The sequence below is a fragment of the Martes martes genome, assembly GCF_963455335.1.
Source record: "Martes martes genome assembly, chromosome: 12".
In the NCBI taxonomy this organism is placed as follows: Eukaryota; Metazoa; Chordata; class Mammalia; order Carnivora; family Mustelidae; genus Martes; species Martes martes.
The window spans coordinates 65,205,529-65,230,147 of NC_137900.1; the positions used below are offsets into that span (position 1 = coordinate 65,205,529).

The 24,619-nt window shown below is 38.5% G+C and overlaps 1 protein-coding gene across 1 annotated transcript in view; it reads right to left on the bottom strand.

Annotated features, from left to right (window-relative positions):
* The window catches only part of ERP44 (endoplasmic reticulum protein 44), a 92,909-nt gene that overhangs the window by 19,311 nt on the left and 48,979 nt on the right, over nucleotides 1-24,619 (bottom strand). Inside the window, exons 5-9 of the mRNA XM_080820723.1 lie at nucleotides 10,369-10,553; nucleotides 8,989-9,104; nucleotides 6,517-6,574; nucleotides 4,846-4,962; nucleotides 377-488 (exon numbers count right to left, since the gene is read on the bottom strand). Of these exons, the coding sequence (XP_080676849.1) occupies nucleotides 377-488; nucleotides 4,846-4,962; nucleotides 6,517-6,574; nucleotides 8,989-9,104; nucleotides 10,369-10,553 (588 nt within the window). The remainder of the gene's footprint in view (nucleotides 1-376; nucleotides 489-4,845; nucleotides 4,963-6,516; nucleotides 6,575-8,988; nucleotides 9,105-10,368; nucleotides 10,554-24,619) is intronic.

Genomic DNA, 24,619 nt, shown 5'->3' on the forward strand with positions numbered 1-24,619 from the left:
TAGAAATAAATGTTAGACTGTGTAAGTTCTCTCAGTGATCTCTCTGGGACTATCCATTAGAAAGGGACCAGGCAAGTATCAAGGTGCTGGAAGAAAGTACCTAAAACTAACGTTCTCTACCCATGACCCCACTTTTCATGCTATTTGATTTGGGGGGAGCTAATATGGTCATGTGTTTGTTTGTTTTAAAAGCTACTACTTTGTAATATCTCTACTAATGCATCCCACCCCCATGCTGACATGTCAATTCAGGGGTTGAACAGAGTTAACATGACTTTTTAAATTTTTAACCCAAATATGTTTACATGGATATGCATGTAATGGGGAAGGGGAGGGACAGAAGAAAGGCTGAAAATAAACACCTTAATCTGTCTACCTTTTTCACTTATTAATTGTCGGGCTACTTCATTCTGGAATATTTCTAAACTTTCCGTATCTTCTTTCATGTGGAAGAGTATGAGAAAAGGCAGTCCTTCTTCTGTCAATTCCTGTATACAGAAGTATTCAATAAGAATTATCAGGCCTTGCCATCGCTCTAGGTAGGAACAACCTGAACCCAACCCACGTTAACATGCATAACGGTTTCAACATGCCAGGAGAAAAAGGTTCAATGGTGTAAACAAATGTTAGCCTCATGGGAAGAAGGAACCCATGCCCTCTCCCTCAAGTACCCAGGCAATCAGAGGACTCACATGTCCTGCTCTAGGGCTGGAACTGATCTGCCTTAAAAGTAACCACTGGGCTGTTCTATCAGCTCCTTTTAGATGAAACCATGACATTTAAGAAATGAGTTGACCGAAGGAGAAACTATGCTGGTTCTTTATGAAGATGTTGACTTGAGGGTGGAGTAAACATGATTAGTATTTTCAGTTTTCATAAATAACACTGAAAAATTGAGTGAGTGTACCAGGAACAAATAAATCTAACTGACTGGGAAACATGCTTTTTCTAAAGTTTATTACAAAACCACTCCACTTACATGAGAACTACCCAACGCTGAAAAGTGTTTGATTCAGAGCAAAAGACAAAAGCCCCACAAGACAGCCAGCTTTTAACCAATACATAATGTATGGACATTATTAACAAGTACCTGCCACTATATATGTGTATGTGTCTGTACAAGGAACAAACATGAAAGCACCTCAAAAATTACTGACTGCCTTAAAAACTTGTCTTATTGCTACTGGGGAAAAATCAAGATAAAGGTGATGAGTAGACAGCAGATTTTCATCATTTATTCTCTCTGACAAATGTTAAGTTCTGACTCTTAAGAAAAAGTCCAGAGAGGGCTTCATAATAAAATTATTAAAATAAAATTATTTCCATCAACTAACCTCTTGCGTGTCTTTCTGTAACTTAGGAATCACAGCAGCAGAAAACACAAACATCCTTTATGCTAAAAAAAACTGAAACTGGAACCTATCTTCTAGGGCATGAGTTTGCTTATAGTTTCCGTCTCATGTTGAAGCCCATTACACTCATATATAGAATAAATTATTAAGTTTCTTGTCACGTTTACCTTTTTCAATTGAGATATGATTCGCATACCATAAAATTAATCATTTTATTTTTTTAATATTTTATTTATTTATTTGTCAGAGAGAGAGAGAGAGAGCGCGCGCGCGCGCACACGGTGTACAAGCAGCAGGAGTGGCAGGCAGACAGAGAAGTCGGCTCCCCACTGAGCAAGGAGCCTGATCGGGGACTTGATCCCAGGACCTTGGGATCATGACCTGAGCCAAAGGCAGATGCTTAACTGACTGAGCCACCCAGGAGTCCCAAAATTCATCATTTAAAGTGTACAATTTGGTGGGTTTTATTATAGTCACAAGGTTTTCAAACATCAATATTACCCAATTCCAGAATGTGTGCACCACTCCAAGAGGAAAACCCACACTCACTCCTGAGCGGTTGCTTTCCATCTCTCTTCCCCCGCAGCCCCAACACCACACTGATCTTTTAGCAAGCTTACAACTTCTTCCTCCTCACTTTTTATTTCTTTAGCTTAGTTTTTTTTTTTCTTTTCCCAACAGATTCATTGCTTCTACTCCCACGGTTCTGTCTTTGGACTCCTCTGCTCTAGCCTGGAAACTTCAACTAGTCCAACAATCTCCATCATCACTAACCGGTTCCTTCTCCATCTCCAAGCCCTGTTCCAGTCCACAGTCCAAGTCTGGATTCCCAACTTCCTGTTCGAGATCGCCATTTCAAAGTCCAACCAGTGCCTTCACCACTCAACAGTAATGCACAGGCCCCTCCTCTTACTTCCCTATTTCCATGAGTACTTCTAGTTTTTTTGTCCTTTCGTTACAGGACCCAAATGCCTCTTCAAGAAAGTTATCCCTGATTCCTACCTCATTTCTGCTAAAGGTAAAAATGAATTCTCTCCTCTGAATTCCCAGAATGTTTTCAGAATGCCCCTCATGTGGCATGGGGCATGTCTTTATTGTTACATTACCTGCACATGCAAACTACTGGACCGAAAACCTCTTAAAAATAGAGAATCTCACTTTACTTCTCTTTCGCTCACAGATTACTATACACAATATTGTGCAATCAACCTATGACTGAATAAAAGAAGACAGATGTTGCTGAATAAATATTAATTGGGAAATAAGACTCAGCAGTCACCTTCTAGAAAATTTAAGAGCTAGGTTCAAAGTAAAAACAAATATAACGTATTGCTTTATTAAACTAAGCAAAGGTATGGCAGCACTAACAACTATTAGGAGAAGTAATGAACAGATGAGTAGTTTGAATCCATGTCAATTAGTTTGCTGTATCAGTTTACACACATTAACACAGTAGCTGACAGTTCATGCGGCCTGGGCTCCCACGTTTACCTGTGTCCACTCCAACATATTCTTTATGAAATCGGTCTTAAAAGATAACCCCAGGGGAGGGTTATCCAGACAACCAACTTTGGGGATAACAAATCTTTCCTTGTAGTTTAAATGATTTTGGGTAGTGGTTTACAACATGTAATTAAAATCTAAAGAATTTAGATTTAAAAGAGAGATTCTAAAATGTGTGAGCTACTATGGGGGTGGGCAGAGGAGCCCTATTTATTGTTTAAGATTTTTCCAGGTCTATACATGTTGACTCTGTATTAGAAACTATTTTTGTAAGAACTGCCGAAGTAAAAAACAGTATGGATGTTCTTTAAAAAATTAAAAATAGAATCACCATATGACCCAGTGATTCAACTACTGGGTATTTATCCAGAGAAAACAAAAACACTAATTTGAAAAGACATATGCACCCCTATGTTTATTGCAGCATTACTTACAACAGCCAAACTATCTATGGAAACAACCCATGTCCATCCACAAGTAAATGGATAAAGAAGAGGTGGCATGCATGCATATGCATATATATATATATATATATATATATATATATATATATATATCTGGTGGTATATGTACTGTATGTATGTATGTATGTATACATATGTGTGCATACACTTATGTATATGTACACACATTGCAATATTGCTCAGCCATAAAAAGAATGACATCTTGCCTTTTGAAACAACACGGATGGATCTAGAGGGTATACGGCTAAGTGAAATCAGTCAGGGAAAGACAAATACTATGATTTCATTCATGTGTGGAATTTAAGAAACGAATGAGCAAAGGGAAAAATAGACACGAATCAAGAAACAAACTCTTTTAACTATAGAGACCACACTGATGGTTAGCAGAAGGAAGGGGTGGGGGGTGGGTGATACAGGCACTAGGGATTAAGCACTGCACTTGTGGTGAGCATGGGGTGATGTACAGAACTACTGAATCACTATACTGCACACTTGAAACTAATATGAAACTATGTTAATTACACCATAATTTTAAAAGTCAATTAATTAAAAAATAAAGAAGAGAATGTACATTTTGAAAAAGAGAGAGAGAGAGAACTACCAAAGCAGGTGAGTAATTGTGACAAGTTACTAAATCTTTCTAGGCCTCTGAGGACTAAATAAGCTAAAGCAATAAACATACCCAAAGGCTAGAGAACTGAGAAAAGTAGCCGGACGTTCCCTCGACAAACCAGGAAAGATGCAAGCAAGCAAGCTTTACTGCAATGTCCCCGCACAGGCCCAGATGTCGTACAAGGCTGCTTCTGGGCCACATCTGCAGAGCCTAAAATATTCAGCACCTGACTCATGACAGAACTGCAGACCCCTGACTAGGTGGTGGTTATACAACCATGTGAAAATTTCAACTATGTATAAGTGTATAAACTATACACTTAAAATTCTTCCACATGTAATGCACAGCTCTCTTATGTGCCTCATAGACACAGCTCTTTGTACGTGTTCCTCCAATATTAGACTTTTGTGTTATGTTTTCGTGGGAGTTGTAAGAGTTTGGATGGACTTTATTTCAGTAGCATGGGATCACTGAGGACAGTTATAAGGTAACATCTGATAACTGCTTTCATTATTACGATGAAAGAACATAATTTCATCTTTTAGGATAGACAGGAATCAGAAAAACCTTTTTATGACAAAAGATTATTTACTGTATATAATTAATTCTAACTAAAATCTGCACAGCACTTCTTCTATAGGGCTTCCCCTTAACCAAGGGGGAGTATCAGAATCACCTGAGAGGCATGGTCCAATTCATTTTCAAGGCTACTGCTAGAAATGCAATGGAGAGGGGTTCTGGGACTGCAAAGGCTAAGAACCAGTGGCCTCTATTACAGAAATGGCTGTGACATATTTCTGTTCACTGTATGATTGTTACAAGTGGTAAATGTGTAGCAAATAGGAAGATGGCTGGAGGAAGCGTGCTCTTTCAGAAATCTGAATTAAAGACAACACACATCAGAAAGTCGTACCTCTCCATTTTCAAATGTTATTTCTCGAACAAGAGGAACACATTTATCTTGAATCCAATTGTAAGTCCCATCGAAATTTGTCATAGATCCCAAGTATACCATATCTGGAGCAGAATGCTGTTACAAAAGCGGGGAAAAATAATTAAATCTAACCTGTGCTAGCAAAAACACATTCTCAAAGCCATCTATGAGCCCAGAAAATCTACAGGGTGTACAAAAATCAAACGAAACCCTCCCCCCCAAAAAACAAAAACCATGGAACTTCCAAGAAAGAGAGCTGTAAAATTCTGTATTTATCAGCGGCCTAGTTATCCAACCCGTGATGTTTAAGCCTTCTGCTTTTCCTCAGATCTGAGTCAATTAATTGTTTATCAGTATCTTCACCAATGGTGGGCATTGTGAAAAATAATTATCCAAATTAATTAACTCAGCTATCCCTTACAGTTGAAAATGTTAGAAGAAAATCTGGAAACTTCCAAGGAGAAGGCATTGAGAAATATAAGATACTATATAAATCTAAGGCATTGCTATCTCTAATATTACTTACCTACAGTATCTCTTTCCACAATTCACTCAAAATCAGTATTTATGAAGTGCTTAAAATGACAACAAAAATAACAGCTGCCGTTAACTGAGTAAACTTACTGTATACTTGTAAGTAGACTTACAAGCACTGTTTGTTGTAAGCACTTTCTATGTGTTCACTATGTGAATCCCTGAAACATCCCCATAAGGCAAGGACTCGTGTAATCACAGCTATTTTTATGAATGAACAAACCAAAGGACAGAGAAGCTGAGAGACTTTCCCAGAGTTACACACCTAGAAAGGTGGCAGATTGGACACTAAAATGGAGTCTCATTCCGAGCCCGTGCACTTATGAGCCAATGGCACTGGATTCTGATAATCTGGAGATAGTCACACTACATAACCTACTATTAATGAAACGCACTTGCAGAAAATACAGGCAAACAGTTATAGGAATTCAGAATAGGAAATGAGCTTTCTAAGCAAAAAATTCATTCACTACGTAAAAATCAAAACCTTTAGTGTATCAAGACACTGCAAACACCACTAAAATAAAACTATGAATCGAAAAAATACCAAGTTTTCCATTTGAGCGTGTATGAAAAATTGCAATGACAGACCAGCAGGTCAACTGAGATGACAAACACCATGATTTTTGCCTCTTGGTTGTGGCTACCATCGTCTGGGCCTAAGGACCTGCTTCTAAGTTTAGATACACTTAACTTCTTAGCGAAGGCTTAAAAGCAACCTAGTTGCTCCCTGTTGTCTGGCAAGTATCAGGTTAATTTAAACCCCAGAGGACTTGGGAGCTTGGCTGGTCGGACCCAGGTAGAAGTGATGATCACAGACCACTGAAGCATTTTTGGGAATTTGGGTCTTATAATGAATGTAAAAGAGAGAGATGGATAAGGCCTGGGGATCAGGAGATCTCTAGTCCCAGCTTGGCCACTAAATCCTTATGTAACTTTGGGCCTAGGTGTCCCCATCTTTACTTCGAAAGGTTTGAATTAGTAAGAGATGATGCCTTAAGGTTCCTTTCTATACTAAAATTCAATGATTCTGTGAATTAACAAATATAAAACTATAGATTATACATGTATTTAAATTATATTTAAAATTATACACACTAAGAAATAGCAACTTACCCCTGGTGGTTTGTAGATTATGTTGTCTCCACTGTATCTTTCTGGTTTTGAAACAGCTCTAATAGAAGAAAGTAGTAGTAGTAATACTTTTTAAGATTAATAATAGCAGTGTTATACTTGAATGAAGCAGAATTGGCTGACTGTTTTGCAATGTATGCATAATAATGACTTGAAATATATACCGGTCATCATCTTTCCTCCTCGTAAGACTATGCAATACCAACAAATGCATGTACTTAAAGGAAAACTTTAATATGAGGCAGATTTTTTTTAAAGGAAAATTTTAGTTAGCTGTTTTTGTGACTCAATATTTTATAAGTTTGGATTGGCAGTTTCAGCACCAAAAAGCTATTTTTGACACCAGACTGCTTCCAGTAACTGGGGATCAAGGTCATTAATGTGGTCATATAGATCAATCACAAAAACACATTACTTGTTTCTAAGTCAGACTCAATCAGAATTCTCTACTTTTTACTCTTTAAAACCAAAACTTATTTAAAAAAAAAAGTAGATGAACTAAAATCATCTCCATCATTAGAATATAATTCTCCAATAACCAATTTTTTTGTTTTATTTGTTCACCATTGTTTCCTATGCCCCAGTACAGTATCCAGCACATAATAGGTGCCCGATAAATGTTTGGTGAGTGAATTCTACAACAAATACTTAGTTGAATGGCAACTTTTTTTTCTCTCTAAATTATATTTGGGTTACTTGAACGCTGATTTATCTCTAGTTTCTGACTAGAGCAGTACAGGAGGGAGGTGCAAGGGATCTTAACCAAGACTGAACGAAAAGGAAGAACACGCTCCTTCTATTCATTCATTCATTCACTCACTCACTATTTACTAAGCACTTCCTTGTACCAGGTATGGCCTTGGCACTGGGTACACAGCAGTAAACAAAAGTGACAGCGCCTGTGTTCTCAAGAAGCTTACATTTTGGTTAAAAGAGAAGCAAATAGATATATTTATTTTGGATGATCAAACACCCATAAAAAAGGTGTTCTGTAGAAAACTAAGTGGCGAAAGAATGACAAGTTGCATGATGGCAGTGCTATTTTATAGATAGTTACCAGGAAAGCTCTTCCTGAGGAGATGAGATCAAGGAGAAGCACTTAAGACACCAAGACAGTAAGGGCGAGGGCCCCGCTGCAGAAGCGCCCGCTGTGTCTGAGGAAGCCAACAAGGGGCCCGTGTGGCCGGAGAGCAGCCGCACACAAAGCGGGGAACCATGGGGCCGGGAGAAGTTCTCTGTTACTTACTCCTACACTGATCTCCCAAAATCACTGATAGTGTTCACAAGAAAACACACACAAAATCTACAGAAGCATTACAACAAGGACAAAGGTCACAAAATGGAAAGGACAGACTATGCCAGAAACCTGGAATCTACTCAAGCTAGCCACTAAAATGGAGTCTAACGGTCACGGGCCAAAGCAAAGAGAGAAATCATACCACAAAAAGTCAGAGGACGATGGCGATAACCCCCAGTGAAAAGGGGAAGAATGATACCATTTTGAGAGAGAAAGGAAAAAACAGGAGGGAAAGTCAGAAAAGTAAGGAGCAAGCCAGGGAGATTCAAGGTAGCCCAAGTATAGACACAGCAGAAAAAGGCCCGGGTAGCTGATTGTCCCAGCCTTCTGGGAAACCGAAGAGGATTAAAGACTGAAAAAAGGCCACTGGACCTGGCAATTAAGAAGCCGTTTGTGACTGTGCAGAGAGAAGTCTCACGAGAGTAACGCAGGCAAAAGTTGGCTTTCCAAAGGGTAAGTAAGGATTTTTCACTGGTTGGGGTTTAAGAAATTCAAGGTGGCCAACCATAAACTAATCTTTGAAAAATTTAGAAATGAAAAGAAAGATACCAGATTATAGCTCAAGAGATAGAAGAGAAAGGTCAGGAAAGAGAGAATCATGTTTTTGGCAAAAGAAAATAGGTCATGAAAATGGTCAGGGTGAAAACACAGGAGAGCGAGGACAACTGCTGGATGAATGTCACAGAGGATCCAGGAGGGACGGTTACAAACACAAGAGGAAAGAGGCTAACCTTGAAGTACTGTTCCTCTGGAACAGGGAAGACAGAAGAAAAGGTGGTGGAGAGCCAAAGATTAATCAAGACAACGAAGCCCATGCTTCTTCATGAGAAAGAGTAGGAGTTGTTTCAGTTTGGAAAGTGTGAACACAGAATAGTGTTAGTAAATGAGCTGAATAAAAGCATGAGAGGTAGCTGTTAACTTGTCCGTTCTTTTCCACTCACCCATACTCTGAAATAGAATACAGTACAGAAAGGATAAACAGACTTTTAAACTCTTAAAAAGAAGTCAAAGATAGGTGTAAGGAAGACTGGTTGGTGACTGTAAGGGAATGGAGATCACGTCTGGAGAGGTCATCTTCAGAAAATAACCACACACAACAAGAATGTCACATGGCAGCCAAGTAGAGCCACTAACACACTCTCAGTTAAGACACTTACCCAAATGCAGAAAGGAAGGCACAATCATCATGCAAAATATTTGCTACTCTTTCAAAAACTCTATAGTTTTCTGAATCCTTTTGCTCAAAATATCCAATGATATTTCTTTTGCTGCGCTGTAAAATAAAGTATGTAATTATTTTGCAGACATATATAGAGATGCTATAGACATGTTATTTCATTCACCCAGCTGTTGTTCAATCATCTACAAATGGCGTAGCACTATAAATACATATTTGGATTTTAACACCTAGTCCAAAACTATTAAAGATTACATTAGGTTGAAAACAATCTCACCTCCCATCTAATATAATCATAAACATTTCCTTCTAGCATTTTATTTTAACTGATCGATGAAAATCTTTTACTAAATAAGGTGACGAACTCCTAAGTAAGGTGACTATTCTTCAAATAATACATCGATTCGTAACATGTGACTGCTGGCAGAGACTCCTCCATGGGTCTCTCACACGCCTACACAGGTAGGTGCAGCTAAATGCAGGACCCTGACCACTCTTTACCCAGGCTGTCCCTCAGGGTTGTGCTCGCGGCAAGGAGCCCTGAAGTGTGCTCACATGAGGTGAGGTGAGGTGATCTCCCTCAGGCAGAGAGGAGGCTTACTGCTGGGTCGGAAACCACAGATCTCCGAGGCCAGTTCTCCCACCACAGAACGCACGGCACATGCAGGTATCCATCTGGACCCTCCATGTCACCTCCACAGGACTCGGGGGCGGGGAGGGGAGACACACAAACATGCTCACATTGTTTGCTAGGATGTAAGCAACGAAGTCCTTTATCTCTGACCCAGGAGCCTTGTCTCTTCTGATAGGCCCCATGAAAGGCTAACTAACTTCTTAGCGTGGAAGCAGGGTAAAAGTCAAATCTCAAACCTGACAACGACAACCTAAAGCTCCAACTCCGTACCTTTTTTTTTTTTTAAACACTACTTAGTATACAATGGGAAGGGTTTTTATTAAGAAGGACTATTTTAGAGGACCCTAAAAGTTATACAAAGAGCTGATAGAGGAGTCATTAGCACAGATATCCTGAGTGTCTCCACTAAGGAAGATAGGCAAACTCTGGTTGTGTCTGCCTGACATTAACTTCTATGTCTTCACAACTCAAGCTCTGCTTTGCCTTCAATTAATTTAAATTAGTGCAGCTCTACTGTATGCTACATATTTTATCCAAAGATTCAGTAAAACATGAGCATTTCCCTTGAGAATTAATTCAAGAAAAATTCAACTCGCTAAGTCTGTAGATGTCAGATCCATTGCAATGAACTCCAAGAAAATGTCCAGATTCTTTGATTACATTAGACTTTGTTTACATTAATTAAACAGGCATGTTCATTTGATTCAGTAAAAGTTAAGAACTTACATCAAGAGTGGTGATTTCTGCTAAGTCATGAAGTTCTTGAACAGGGTCGCTTTTTTGTTGCCTGATGTAATCTGCAAGAGCTTTCACTGAGCGCTGGCCCCTGTATTCTCTCTTCATCATCATCCCATTACGAAATAATTTGAGGGTTGGGTATTTGCTTATCCTATATCTCTGGGCTATATCAGCTAAAAGAATGAAAAACAAAATTAACTTCACTCTCGTATTTGTGTCTAGGTGAGCCCATGAGTCCAACAGTCAAAAATCCTACAATTATTTAGTGAGAATATTTTGGTTCATATAATTCCTTCACAATGTCAGAGAAAAAAATTAATTGTGGCAAGTTTATATCGATTAAAAGGCCAGGCTCTGGATATATGTTGCCTGGTTTAGATCCCAAATTTGTTATTTACTGGCTGTACGAACTTATATGTTCTGTCAACTCTCTCGGCCTTAGAGTCTTCATCTGTCACATAAGGAAAATAATTTCTACCACACAGGGTTGTATTAAGGACTAAATGAGATAATACAAATGCATGACCCAGTAAGCTTAGTGTTAGTAAGTATTACTACAGTCAGAAAATTAGAATGTGCAAAATTCTCATTTTGAAAAGTTATTCAACTCACTTTATACTTGTGAGAATCTCTTACATCATTTAATAAAGGAAAATTAAATTTAAAACTATGCTCAAAGGCTAAAAATATTAGATTCTTTGGCTAGTGGAATAATTTATAATCCAAATACACAAATTTTATGTAAGCTAATAGAATAAAAACCCAGAAGTCAGCACTATATACTAAACAATAAAAAAAAGTCCCTTTGTATGACCTATCAGTATATTCTCAGGCATTGGGGATTTTAAAAAGAACAAACACACATACACACACACACACGCACCCTTAAAATTAGTATGTATAGTCTAAAAATAAGAACCTAAATCAAAATGTATACTGATCTCATTTGTAGAAATCACAATTACTAAGATATAGATTCAATCAGGAAGTGAAAGCCTTTAAATATTTCTGCTGCTTTTTCCAAGAGGTGGCAAATATAATAAATCAATATTTTCTAGGCACTGGAAAAGCTCAAATGCCATACTACTCACATGGATGAAAATGATAAAAGATACAATGAATTTTTAAAATGGAGGGGATCAGAGAGTAGACTGAAGTAGCCTAAGGTGACATTTTTGTTTTTATTTTATTTTATTTTATTTTATTTTACACACAGAAAGAGACAGCGAAAGAAGGAACACAAGCAGAGGGAATGGGAGAGGGAGAAGCAGGTTCCCCACTGAGCAGGGAGCCCGATGCGGGGCTCAATCCCAGGGCCCTGGGATCATGACCTGAGCCTAAGGCAGCCATTTAACCGACTGAGCCACCCAGGTGTCCCACATTTTTGTTTTCTTAACTTAGTTGTAAAATGAGGGTAGAATTCTAAAATGGGTGCACAAGAAATCATGACAATTCTCTTACCCTGCCTCGCATTTCTAGTAGCTACAAAACAAAACCAACAGAACAGCAATAAGGCTTTGCTGACCACCTTAATTTATTTCCCCCACCTTAATTTTCTAAGAGATTCTACGGTAGAAACAAATGTACTAGAGAATATACACATACGTGTGCTGACAGTTTCATGGGTGTATACGTAGGTCAAAAGTATCAATTTGTACAGTTTAAATACATAGTTCACTGTACGTCAATTATACTCAGTATAGCGGCTTTAAAAATCTAAGTGAATACGGACTATACGAAACAATGACAGTTACGCCTTGTGGGGTCTGACATAAACTAAACACATGATGACACCAAGAGCATATAAGCTGGGGTAGGAGAGGTGACAAGCAGGTTAATGGATCCTAAGTATTTTAAGGTCTTTGTACTGCTCAGGAAGAGGGAAAAGTACTTACAGTATTTGGTTAAGTCCCGGTGTATTCGTGTTTTCTCTAGGATAAACAATCAGAGAGAGCTAAACCGATGTATTAGGGGTTAAGTACGGAATATGGGTTCTCAGTAACTAACAGCACATTTCAGTAAACTCCATGGAAAATCTATAAAGGAGGAAATAGTGCTTGACTACTAAAATCCTTTGAACAGAAGTCACACCTAAGGAAAAGAAGGGACCCACTGGTTATATATGAGGCCAAAGAGAGTACTTTATTCACCAAATCACAGAAATCTGAAATAATATTAAGGTATCTTAATATACAGAGACTTAATATAGACACTAATGTATTTAGAAGCAGGTACTTCTTGAAGCAGAAGACTAGTGGATGTATCACTTTTTCAGCCTGACGGGTTATAATGAGAAAACCATCTTTGAGGTGTTGTAAGAATGGTGGGTTCTATCACCTGAGCAAGGAATTAATGAGGTTACGTTGGTGCTGCAAACAGAGGGGTGGGCATGCTTCCGTCAGCAAGCAGAAGTCTTTTAAGATAAACAAAAGCACCTGCTGTAAGGCAAAGGCCACAAAGGCTAAAAACACCAGCCCAGAGATATAATAAAAAGTAGGAACTTTAGCTTCCTGATGAAAAGCCCCTTCAGTCCCCAGGACACCACATAGTGAAACTTGGCATATTATAAAGTGAATGTCTGCAGTGATATAGAAATGAAAACGGTTTTAATAAAAATACTGTTACATGAGGTTAAGTAATTCTACTGGCCAGTTCCACAGTGCTGTGATCTGGAATATGGAAAATGTCTTTTTAAAAGTTACTATTTCTTCCCAGATACCATCAAGAGAGGACTGCTTAAGTACAGGAGGTACACCCATACAGGGAAGTACTAGGCTGTTATGTAAAGGGATGAAAAAGATGTCTTTATGCTGCTAAGGAGCCATCTCCAAGATACACTGTTAAGTCAAAAAAGCCAGGTACAGAAAGATGGGTATAGGTATGTCATTTTGTGTGAGAAGAAACTTGGGAAAGAAATATAAACACACACACATATACACACACATTATATGTGGCTAGCAGCAAATGTGTGTGTGTGTGTGTGTGTGTGTGTGTGTGTGTGTATATATATATATATATATTTACATAATCTTTGTACCCATTCTCCTCCTCCCTCCAAAATTACACCACCAATAGGAGAAAAAGCAAGAAGAGGTCACAGGTGGAATTTAGATTTCCTTGACCATACCCTGGTTTTATACTTCAACTCCGGAACTATGGAAAATTTTTTAATAGTAAAATAAAATTAGTTTTAAGGAAAGTTTAATACTGGCACTGTTATTTTGAAATAAACACACATAAAGTGCATGAATAATTATGCTAATGCCATTAAGAGTCAAGATATTCCGCATCAGAGAAAAAAGGATACAAACAGAAAATTGGGAAAATTAAGTAAAAGCCCTGTAATGTTTATCTGAACTGGAACTACCAGCAAAAATCCATGATGAGAACTAGCCAATCCAACCAAATAGTTAAGGAAGAAATAATTCCATTTCTGCACAAAGTTTTCCTAAAAATTGAAGAGAATTGTTCACTTTCCAACTCATTCTATGAGGCCAGTATTAACCTGATTCCAAAACCAGACAAAGACATTTTAAGAAAATTACCAATATCCCTGATGAACAAAACCAGAGGGCTTACACCAGTGGACTTCAACACTTACTGTAAAGCTACAGGACTCTAGACAGTGTGTTACTGGCATACAGACAGACAAATAGATCAATGGAATAGAGTCCAGAAATTGATCTACATATACATACAGTAGTGATCTTTGATCAAGGTGCAAAAAGTAAAATCTAACTACATATCCTTATAAAATACACATCATAAGGATGCTCAAAGCTTGAAAGAAAAAGGCTAGGGAAAAATATACTGTGCAAAAACTAACCAAAAGAAATCCTGGGGGACTTCTTAATCCTGAGGGATTCAGTGGGTTAAGCCTCAGGTCATGATCTCAGGGTCCTGGGATCGAGCCCCGCATCGGGCTCTCTGCTTAGCAGAGAGCCTGCTTCCCCCCTCTCTGCCTGCCTCTCTGCCTGCTTGTGATCTATCTCTCTCTGTCTGTCAAATAAATAAATAAAACTTGAAAAAAAAAAGAGAGAAATCTTGTATAGCTATGTGAATAGTAAATAAGTATACATTAAGGCAAAAAGCATTGCTAGAGACCAAGAGGGACCCTTCATAACAAAAAGTCCAATTTCCCAGGCAGATACAACAATTCTGAATTTATATATATAAAATAACAGTCTAGAAACATATAAAGTAAAAATTTACAGTACTATAAAGACAAATCTATAATCAAGGTGGGAAATTACTAACACACTTCTTTCAGTAACCAATACAACAAATGTAACCAATAAAGGAGAAACTGAACAACACATCTAAGAAACATGACTGAACTGACACATGCAGAACACAATATTCCAAAGCTGCAGAACACACGTTCTTGGTAGGTGTGTATACCATATAAAAAACAAACACGATGAGTCACAAAAAAGTTCTCAACAACTTTCAAATGATTCAACTCATAATGAGAATTAAAAACTATATAGACATGGATCGGAGACAAAACCACAAGAGAAACTGGAAAATAATGTGAACCGAGTGATAATGAAAATATCTATAAGAACTTGCAGCATGCAGCCAAAGTGATACGCAGAATGAATTTATGACATTAAAATAGATTATGTCAGAGGGGAAAGGCTGAAAAACAAAGAGCTAAGCATTCATCTTAAAAAACTATAAAAAGAACAAACAGAAAACAAAGGATAAAGGAGTGAATGAGAAAGGTAAAAGAAAAATTAATGAAGTGGAAAACAAATATACAATAAAGAAGATCCAAAAAGCTAAAATCTGGTTCTTTGCAAAGACTAATAAAATTGATAAACCACTAGAAAGACTGGTCAAGGGAAAAATGAGAGAGAAAACAATTTAAGGAATGTAGCAGGAATATTTAACTCAGATAAGAGAGTATTATCAATGCCAGTAAGTTTGGAGATTTAAATAAACTTTTTTTTTTTTTAAGATTTATTTATTTGAGAGAGGAGAGAGAATGAGAGGGGAGGGGCAGAGGGAGAGGAAGAGAGAATCTCAAGCAGATACTTTGCTGAATGCAGAGCCCAACAATCCTGAGATCACCACCTGGGCCGACAGCAAGAGTTGGACACAACCAAACTGCACCACTCAGGCACCCCTAGGTAAGTTTTTTAATTCCCATTATTTCTCCAAAGAAGCCATCCAGCTGACCAACAAACACATGAAAAAATGCTCAACATCCCTCATCACCAGGAAAATGCAAATCAAAACCATAATGAGGTATCACTCACACCTATCAGAATGGTTAAGTCCCAGTGGGGGTTACGTCCCACAAAGTGTTGGCGAAGATTTGGAGAAAGGGGAACCCTCCTGCACTGTTGGTGGGAAAGCAAACTGGTGCAGCCACTATGGAAGACAATATGAAGGTTCCTCAAAAACTTAAAAACAGAACCACCCTACAATCCCATAATCACACTACTGGGTATTTACCCAAAGAATACAAAAACACAAATTCAAAAGGATATATGCACCCCTATATTTATTGCAGCATTATTTACAACTGCCAAATTATGGAGGCCAATCAAGTGTCCATTGATAGATGAATGGATAGAGAAGTGGTGTATATATACAATGGAATATTATTCAGCCATTGAAAAAGAATGAAATCTTGCCATTTGCATCAACACGGATGGAGCTAGAATATTATGCTAAGCACAATAAATCAGGGAGAGAAAGACAAATACCATATGATTTCACTCATATGTAGAATTCAAGAAACAAACGAAAAAAGAGAGAGAGAGATAGAGAGAGAGAGACACACACAAAACCAAGAAACAGACTCTAAACTATAGAGAACAAACTGATGGTTACCAGAGGGGAGAACGGGTGGACGGGTGAAATAGGGGATGAGAATTAAGAGTACACCTATCATCCTGAGCCCTGAGTAATGTGTAGAGCTGCTGAATCACTATACTGTATGCCTGAAATGAATTATGACACTATATATGAATACTGGAATTAAAATTTAAAAATTAATTTCAAAAAATTCTTATTAAGACACAACTTACCAAACTGACACCAGAATAAATAGAAAACATAAACAGTCCTAAAATTATTATTAAGTAAATTAAATACATAATCCATAGCTATCCCACAAAGGAAACCACTTCTAGAAAGCTTCACCATCAAGTTCTATCAAAAATTTAAGCAGCCAATAATGCTGTTAACACAAACATTCCAGAGAATACAAAAAGAGTGAACATTTTCCAACTAATTTTATGAGGTCAGCATAATCTTTCCACCAAATCTGACAAGGAAATGATAAGAAAAGAAAAGTATATTTTAGTCTTACTAAGGAACACAGATGCAAAACTTGAAAAGAAAATGTTAAACTAAATTTGGCACTGTGTACAAAGGATAAAACATCACACAAGCTAGATTTAGTCCAGCACTTCAGTTTAATGTTTGAAAATCAATCGATGTAATTCATGACCTTAACAGAGTAAAAGAGAAAAATTCCACTACAGTGGCCCCCTCACTGGTCCATAGAGAATATGTTCTAAGACCCCCAGGGGATGCCTGAAACCATGAATAGTACTGAAACCTCTATATACTACGCTTTTTCCTTTACATACGTACCTATAATAAAGTTTAATTTATGAATTAGGCACAGTAAGAGATTAAGCATAACAAATAATAAAGTAGAACAATTATACTATACTGTAATAAAAGTTATGTGAACATGGTCTCTCCCTCTCTCAAAATACCTTCTTGTGCTGTACTCACCCCTCCTGTGGTGATATGAGATGATAACATGCCTACGTGAAGAGATAAGGTGAGAGGAATAACATAACGAGAGGCTACTACCGACCCTCTGACAGTTCACCTGCTTGGGAACTGCACTTGGCTGCCGGTAACCGAAACCATGGAAAGCAAAACCGTGGATAAGAGGAACTGCCATACCTCTCAAAGGCAGCAGGAAAACATTTGATAAAATTCAAAATCCATTCACACTTAAAATTTTTTGGCAAACTAGAAATAGAAGGGAACCTCCTTAATCAGATAAAGGGTACCCAAATAAGCAAATACCAAACAACTTGATAGTGAAACACTTGAAAGCTATCCTGCCGAGATCAGGAAAGAGACACAGATGCCTGCTATGGCTTCTGTACCACACCGTACTGGAGTTCCCAGTCAGTGGAAAAAGAAAGAGTAGATACACTAGAAAAGAAATAAAAATATTATTACTTGCAGGAGATGTTACTGGGTTCATAGAAAACCCAAAAGGGAACCTCCTAAAGAATTTCCATTTCCAAGAAGGATGTAGTAGGTGGCAGAAATCTACTGGTCCTGCTGTGATGACTAGGAAAAGAATATATATTTTTTATTTTTTTAAGATTTTATTTATTTATTTGACAAAGAGAGAGAGATCACAAGTAGGCAGAGAGGCAGGCAGAGAGAGAGGGGGAAGCAGGCTCCCCACTGAGCAGAGAGCCCAACGCAGGGCTCGATCCCAGGACCCTGAGATCATGACCTGAGCCAAAGGCAGAGGCTTAACCCACTGAGCCACCCAGGCACCCCAAGAATGTATTTTTTTACATCATATTTTAAAAGATATCAGACACCATGAAACCAATGAAGAATAAGTGAACTGAAATCTTAGAAAGGAACAGACCATTCCTAAGTGAGCAAAAATCACTCACTGGCTATTTTCTTTCCTATATGCTGCCTATGTAATTCCTCTTAAAAATTAAAACTGTAATTTGTGCAGATTTAGGGCTCAGAACCACGCCTGCATAGACAGGGAACTCAGCAAAGCTTTTCATAGTCCCCTGGGCTGGGGGAACTATGGGGGGTTGGAAGGACCCTGAGACACACCGCAAGCTCTCCCCAGAGGACATTACTAAATGCATGGGGCACAGAAAACTGGAGGCTGGGCCAGAAGAATAGAGTTACATCCCACACGGCCTTGTGGTGCTTAGAAAACAATGTGTACTTGTGGAAAGGGCCTGCATCAGCATCAAACACATAGCAAGATATTTGCCAGATTTTGAAGCTGTATAGGCAAAGGAAGCACCTAGATATTGAAGAACACCATGAATTTTTAAGACAAACTGGAAGATACCTGTGCCACATACTAGAGATAAATTAATAATATTTGGAATACCTAAAAACCATTAACAAAGAACCTCCAGAAAGATAAATGGGCTAAAGATACCAGTTGATTTATAAAAGAAACACAGCCAAGTTAATGTGTAAAAAAACATGCTCATCTGTAATCAAGAAGTTACAAATTAAAACTACCAGATAACATTTTACCCATCCTTTTTTGCAAAACATCCTTTTTTGCAAAATAATAATTAAAAGTTTTTAAATTCAGTAAAATCAAGCCCTACAAAGGGAAGATACTCCTACTAAGTCCAATTCCGGTGCACATTCAATGTTAGTAAAGCTAAACTAGCCTAGCTGGTGCCTAACTTGGCAGCAGAAAGCCATAGAATTTTTCTAATCCCCAAAGGATTTGGCAGAAAGTTTATGACGCAGACCCATTAAGAAAGGAACTAGTCTAACTGGAAACATCCATTTTCTATTTATAGCCTAAGGATCAGTAGGAAAATGGACAATAAGAAACACTGTTGGAGTCATTAACTTTCTTAAATTAGTGGGCATAATGGGAAAATAGTGTGCTGATAACAAACATGCGTAAAACAGAAGTAAAGTAAGTGAGGTTATAGGTGGACTCCAGAGAGTCTTAAATTCTAGGTTAATGGAGTTTGAATTTTACCTGTGATAAGCAGCCACTGAAGCAGCAGAACGGGGCTTTAAAAATATTCACCTGGCGGTAAATCAGGGAGAATCAGGGAGACTAGTAAGGAAGCTACTGCAACAGTCCTGGCAGAAATAACAAGAGTCTGTTTACAAACTTTAACATTACAACCCTTAGGTTGCCTTAAAATTCTAGTTATGGATAGAAACAAATTAAATAATACTTGAAGACTATTAAAGGAATAGATACTTGCCTGCTTGATTCTCAAACAACACTGTGGCAGCAGGTGTGCTGCATAATGAGGTGGCTTTTAATTATTAAGAAGCAAAAACCTTAAAATTACATTGATCAATAATCTCAGACATAAAGGTGACTTTTTACAGGCTTTGGTCAAAAATGATTTTAAGATAATTATAATGTGACATTTTGACAATATAACAAAGAATGATTTAAGGGGTATAATAAATGTTTTTTTTAATTAACTAGATGGATCAAATGTTAAAATGCATGTCAAAGGAATTATAAATTTCAGAAGGTTAACAGCTCCCTGATTAGAAAATTAGCATGTACTTTTGCTTCAATGGTCACTTACTTTCCCTTGATGGGTTCTGCCTGCCCGCCAGCCCACCTTCCTCACTCCTGCCCAGCAGGGCTCCACACGCAGGGAAACTGCCTCTCTCTCCATCTCAGCAGTGTCTCTCCCCACTGTGATTACCAATGGAAGATGATTTCAACAGGAAGGTCTCACTGTTCTTTTGGTTCAGGGATGAGGGCCACTGCTGCCTCTGTACCCTTTTCCATTCCCAAACCATGCCTTCTCCACAATGAGGGTAAAACAACAAAACACCACAACAAAATAAAGCCCCGAACAAAAATTATAAACAAAGCCTAGAAACTGACTCAGGAGTCAGGCATCCAAGTTCTGTTTCGTGCACATGAATTCTTAAGTGCATATGAATTCTTAAGCGCACATTTTCTTTATAGTTTTTAAGTTGAAATATATTTGACATATACCACTGTATAGTTGAAGGTATACAATGTTGATACATTTATTTATATACTGCAATACGACTGTCGACTGTCGCTGTGGCGCTAGTTAGCACCTTACCACTTCAGTAGTTATCACTTTTTATGGTGAGAATAATTAAGATCGAATCTTTTAGCAAGTTTGTTTTTAATACAATACTGCTGTCTACAATTATTTTCTTATTCTTAATGCCTCATTTACATATAGCTCTTATAAAAGCTCCTCAATTTCCACTATAGAAGGTTCAAGCTGTACCGGAAGGCACACAGGTAAGACTAACTCTGCTATTTGGGAGCAAGTGCTGCGTAGTTCAAGGACAATGACAAAGTACTTCCCTAAAATGCTAGCAGGAGTGTGAATGTTTTGCACTTCCCCGCAAGTAATGTCTGGAATGTCTCTTGCTGTATGCCATGCGCCCTAGAGCCACTGGAGGTCAGCAGAGATCCTGGTCCCACCAGGGGCAGATTGAGGAGTCTTTCCACATCTAAAGCAGCAAGACCACCAGGAAGAGTGATGAATTCAATTTCCAAACTCCCCATATAAGGAGGACACAGAAGGTGAGATAAAGGGAGACCATGATCAGCAGCTGAAGAGAGGGCAAATTTAATTGTGTGTATGTGTAGAAATTTTGGAAAACAAGAACCATTTGTAATTCAACCACCACTAGGGAAAACCACTGGTAACATTTTTTTTCAAAGATTTATTCATGTACTTGAGAGAGAGCGCAAGGGGCAGAGGGAACAAGAATCTTCAAGCAGACCCCCCACTGAGCACAAGATCCCAGGACCCAGAGATCATGACCTGAGCCAAAATTAAGAGTCAGCCGCTCAACTGACTGAGCCACCCAAACACCCCCCAAATTTTGATTGTATCTTGCTGACTTTGAATAGAAGTTGCTTAACAAGCAGTGACATGTTTCAATGGAGAAAAAAATAAGCTCTGAGATTAGCCAAACAGTTAAGCGCCAGCATCAACACTTGCAGAATGGGTATCAGCAGCTTGGAAGAAAATCCCAGGAAGAGCAGAATAATGCTCTCCAATCAAAAGCACTACCAACACTCTTAATGGCACAGAAGTCAGTATTATGTGGAAAAAACACAAAAATTAATGACTCAGAATCAGAAAGTGATATACATAGTCAGATTCTGAATGTGAAATTTTTTCAGGATTACTTGAACAAATTTATTTTCCTTTTTAGGTATACACACTAATGATATGACGAAAAAACCTTTAAGTCCAAAATAGTTCTCATGATAAAATTTCTAAGTGAAAAGTACTGTCTTATAGTTCAATTTTTCTCAGTTTTTTTTTCAGCTACAGATAAAAGTGCCTTAGAATCAATGGCAAATTAGATTTGGTGAAATATTGCAGAAAATACTTAATCATATTGCTGGGAGATGAGATAATCCATATGAAATTCTTAATGGAGTACCTACAAAACTAACAGTTCATAAATGCTGGTTACTACTCATTACATCTATCCATCCATCTGTTCAACAACTATAATGGGGTGCCTCCTTCGAGCGAGGCACCCTTCCAGTGCTGGGGACACAAGGGTAAAAAGACAAGGTCCCCGCAATTACACAGTTTACATTTTATCATTATTATTATCATCATTACTATTACGATTACTACTGCGACTAATTGTTTCCACAGGCTAGAATCTTAAATGAAAGTCATAAAACTCTTAATACATAATACATGTACCAAAAAGATATACCAGTGTGGATTCCCAAAGTACAGTATAAGAGAAACCCACTATGGTAAGTCAGCAATAAATATATCCTCACCCGAGATGTAGAGATTCCTTGTAGGGGACCCCCCCTCCCCCCCACACACACATGGCGGGAGAAGCTAAAAGGGTGATTGTCAGATCTGTGACATGGATGAAACTGGACACCTGAGTCCTGTGCAGGGTGAGTGAGGACACCTGCTCTGCTGCCATCAGAACTCAGATATAGATGCCCACCAGGTGGGGAACAGGTTGTTCCATAACATTCTGCCTCTTGATTCTCTTTAATTGCCCTGACTTCCTTTTCCCTTTTTCTCTTCCTCCTACTTCTCTCCTCCTACTCTGTTCCCTACTTTAAATGCAACAAATGGAGAATTCAGGGGCTCAGAAGGTGAACTAAATTTGAACCCTAAGATGAGGGTTATTTAAGCTACAAGCTTTACACTGGGGTTTCAAAAATATATGCCTAAGCTTAAAACATGGGAAGCTTCTGGATGACACTCTAGTGTCAGTCTGAGTTCAAAATTCTCTTTCCATAGTTCCCACCACCTCCCCCCCCGCTTTTTTTTGGTCAGGGGACAGGAGAGGGGATTAAAGCTGCTGCATCTAGCTCATACGTAGACGCAAAAGGGCAGACTGGGTGAAATTAGCCTGTTAATATCTACTTTTGCCTTCTTTCTCCTATTCTACATTCTCGGCCTATTTAGCTCAACATTTGAACAAACCAAGTCCTAGGAAGGGCATTTAAAGAAGTGAGGTCGAGGGGCGCCTTAGTGGCTCAGTGGGTTAAAGCCTCTGCCTTTGGCTCGGGTCATGATCCCAGGGTCCTGGGATCGAGCCCTGCATCGGGCTCCCTGCTCAGCGGGGAGCCTGCTTCCTCCTCTCTCTCTCTCTCTCTCTCTCTGCCTACTTGTGATCTCTCTCTCTCTCTGTGTCAAATAAATAAATAAAATCTAAAAAAAAAAAAAAAAAAAGAAGTGAGGTGGTCAAGGTATGGCAGAAAACAGTCCACAGGATGCTGACAGGTGGAGGAGAGAGAGAGAAGAAAATGCAGGCAGCAAACCAAAGAAGGGTGTTCTGTGGCTGTGCACGGAGATGGGCCTTCCTGACCACTAGGAAAGTGGCATAGAAGACAACTCCCAAAGAATTTCCGACACATTCTAAGGAATGAGTACATGTATTTCCTCCCTAAAGGGACTACTTTGAAATATTCACTTGGAATGTTTTATGAAAATTAGAGCCATCACATTTTAATAGTTATATAATTATGTTGTTTGGTTTTTGACCTTACAGTCTCACCTCATCCTTAATTCTTTTTTAAAAAGATTTATTTATTTATTTGAGGGAGAGCGAAGAGGGAACAAGACTGAGGGAGAGAGAGTATCTCAAGCACATTCTATGCCCAGTGTAGAGCCCGATGTGGGGCTCGATCCCACGATCCTGAGATCATGACCTGAGCTGAAATAAAGAGTCAGATGCTTAACCGACTGAGCCACCTAGGTACCCCTCATCCTTAATTCTTAAACAGGGCTAATAAAGAAAAAAAAAATGTAACTTAGCACTGGCAGAAATTCCCAAGACAATATACAAAATTTATCCCTAAGTTAGATTTCATAACTAAATTCAGATATGGGTCACACCTCACTTCAAGCTTGCAACCTACTAGGAAGCAATAAAATAGTCATTTTAGTTTTTAAAAATTCCATGCAAGCCAGGGCTGATTCATACATTTTGCCACATTAATTTCTTCCAAGAACCTACATTTTTTTCTGGTCAAGTCTTTCAGCATATATTGATAAGATAAGCTGGTTTTCTTAATTTTACCTACTGAGCCCGGCTAGCTCAGTCGGTAGAGCATGAGACTCTTAATTTTACCTACTGATAGGGATTTATTCTGTTTCTTAACTAATAAGCCATCTTTGCAATTATGGGCATAAATGCCACCTGGTAATGGGAGACTCTTCACAAAGGAACATCTACCTTCCATGACAGCTGGTGGTCAGACAGACATGCTCATGCCCAGGAGGTAACAACTCATGAAAGAACGCAGTTTCACGACCAACAAAATGGCCTCAACTGCCAGACCTGCTCACAGGAGGTCTGCACTGAAAAATGCTGACAGCCACTGACAGAACTGTGGGTGTTTCCAGAAGTCACCAAGTGGCTCTAAGTTGTCCTCAAAATGCCAGGAAAAGTCTATTCAAGAAAATTCTTTTCAAATTCAATGACTGTGCTAAAGGCCATTTATCACAGTAAAAATAAACAGAAATTATAATTAACAATAGCACAGCACACCTGTACAGATTTCAAGCTTCTTCCACACATATTTTCTCAAAAACTCTCAAGCAACAAGACACTCCTTCCAGCTCTTTTCTTAACCAAAGACAAAGTACAGGTTAGGAGTCTTTTTTTTTTTTTAAAGACTTTATTTATTTGTTTATTTGGAGAGAGAGGGAGAGAGAGAACAGGTGGGGAGAGGGACAAAGGGAGAGGGTGAAGCAAACTCCCCACTGAGCAAGGAGACGAACATAGGGCTTGATTCCAGGACCCTGGGATCACAACCTGAACCAAAGGCAGATGCTTAACAGCCACCCACCCAGGTGCTCCAGGTTCACAGACTTTTTACACCAACTTTGTATTTGAAAATTTTCCAACTCACATAAAATACGAAAAAGTAATGTAGTGAGCACCTGTACACCCTCACCTAGATTAACACTTTTTATCACATCTGGTTGCCAGA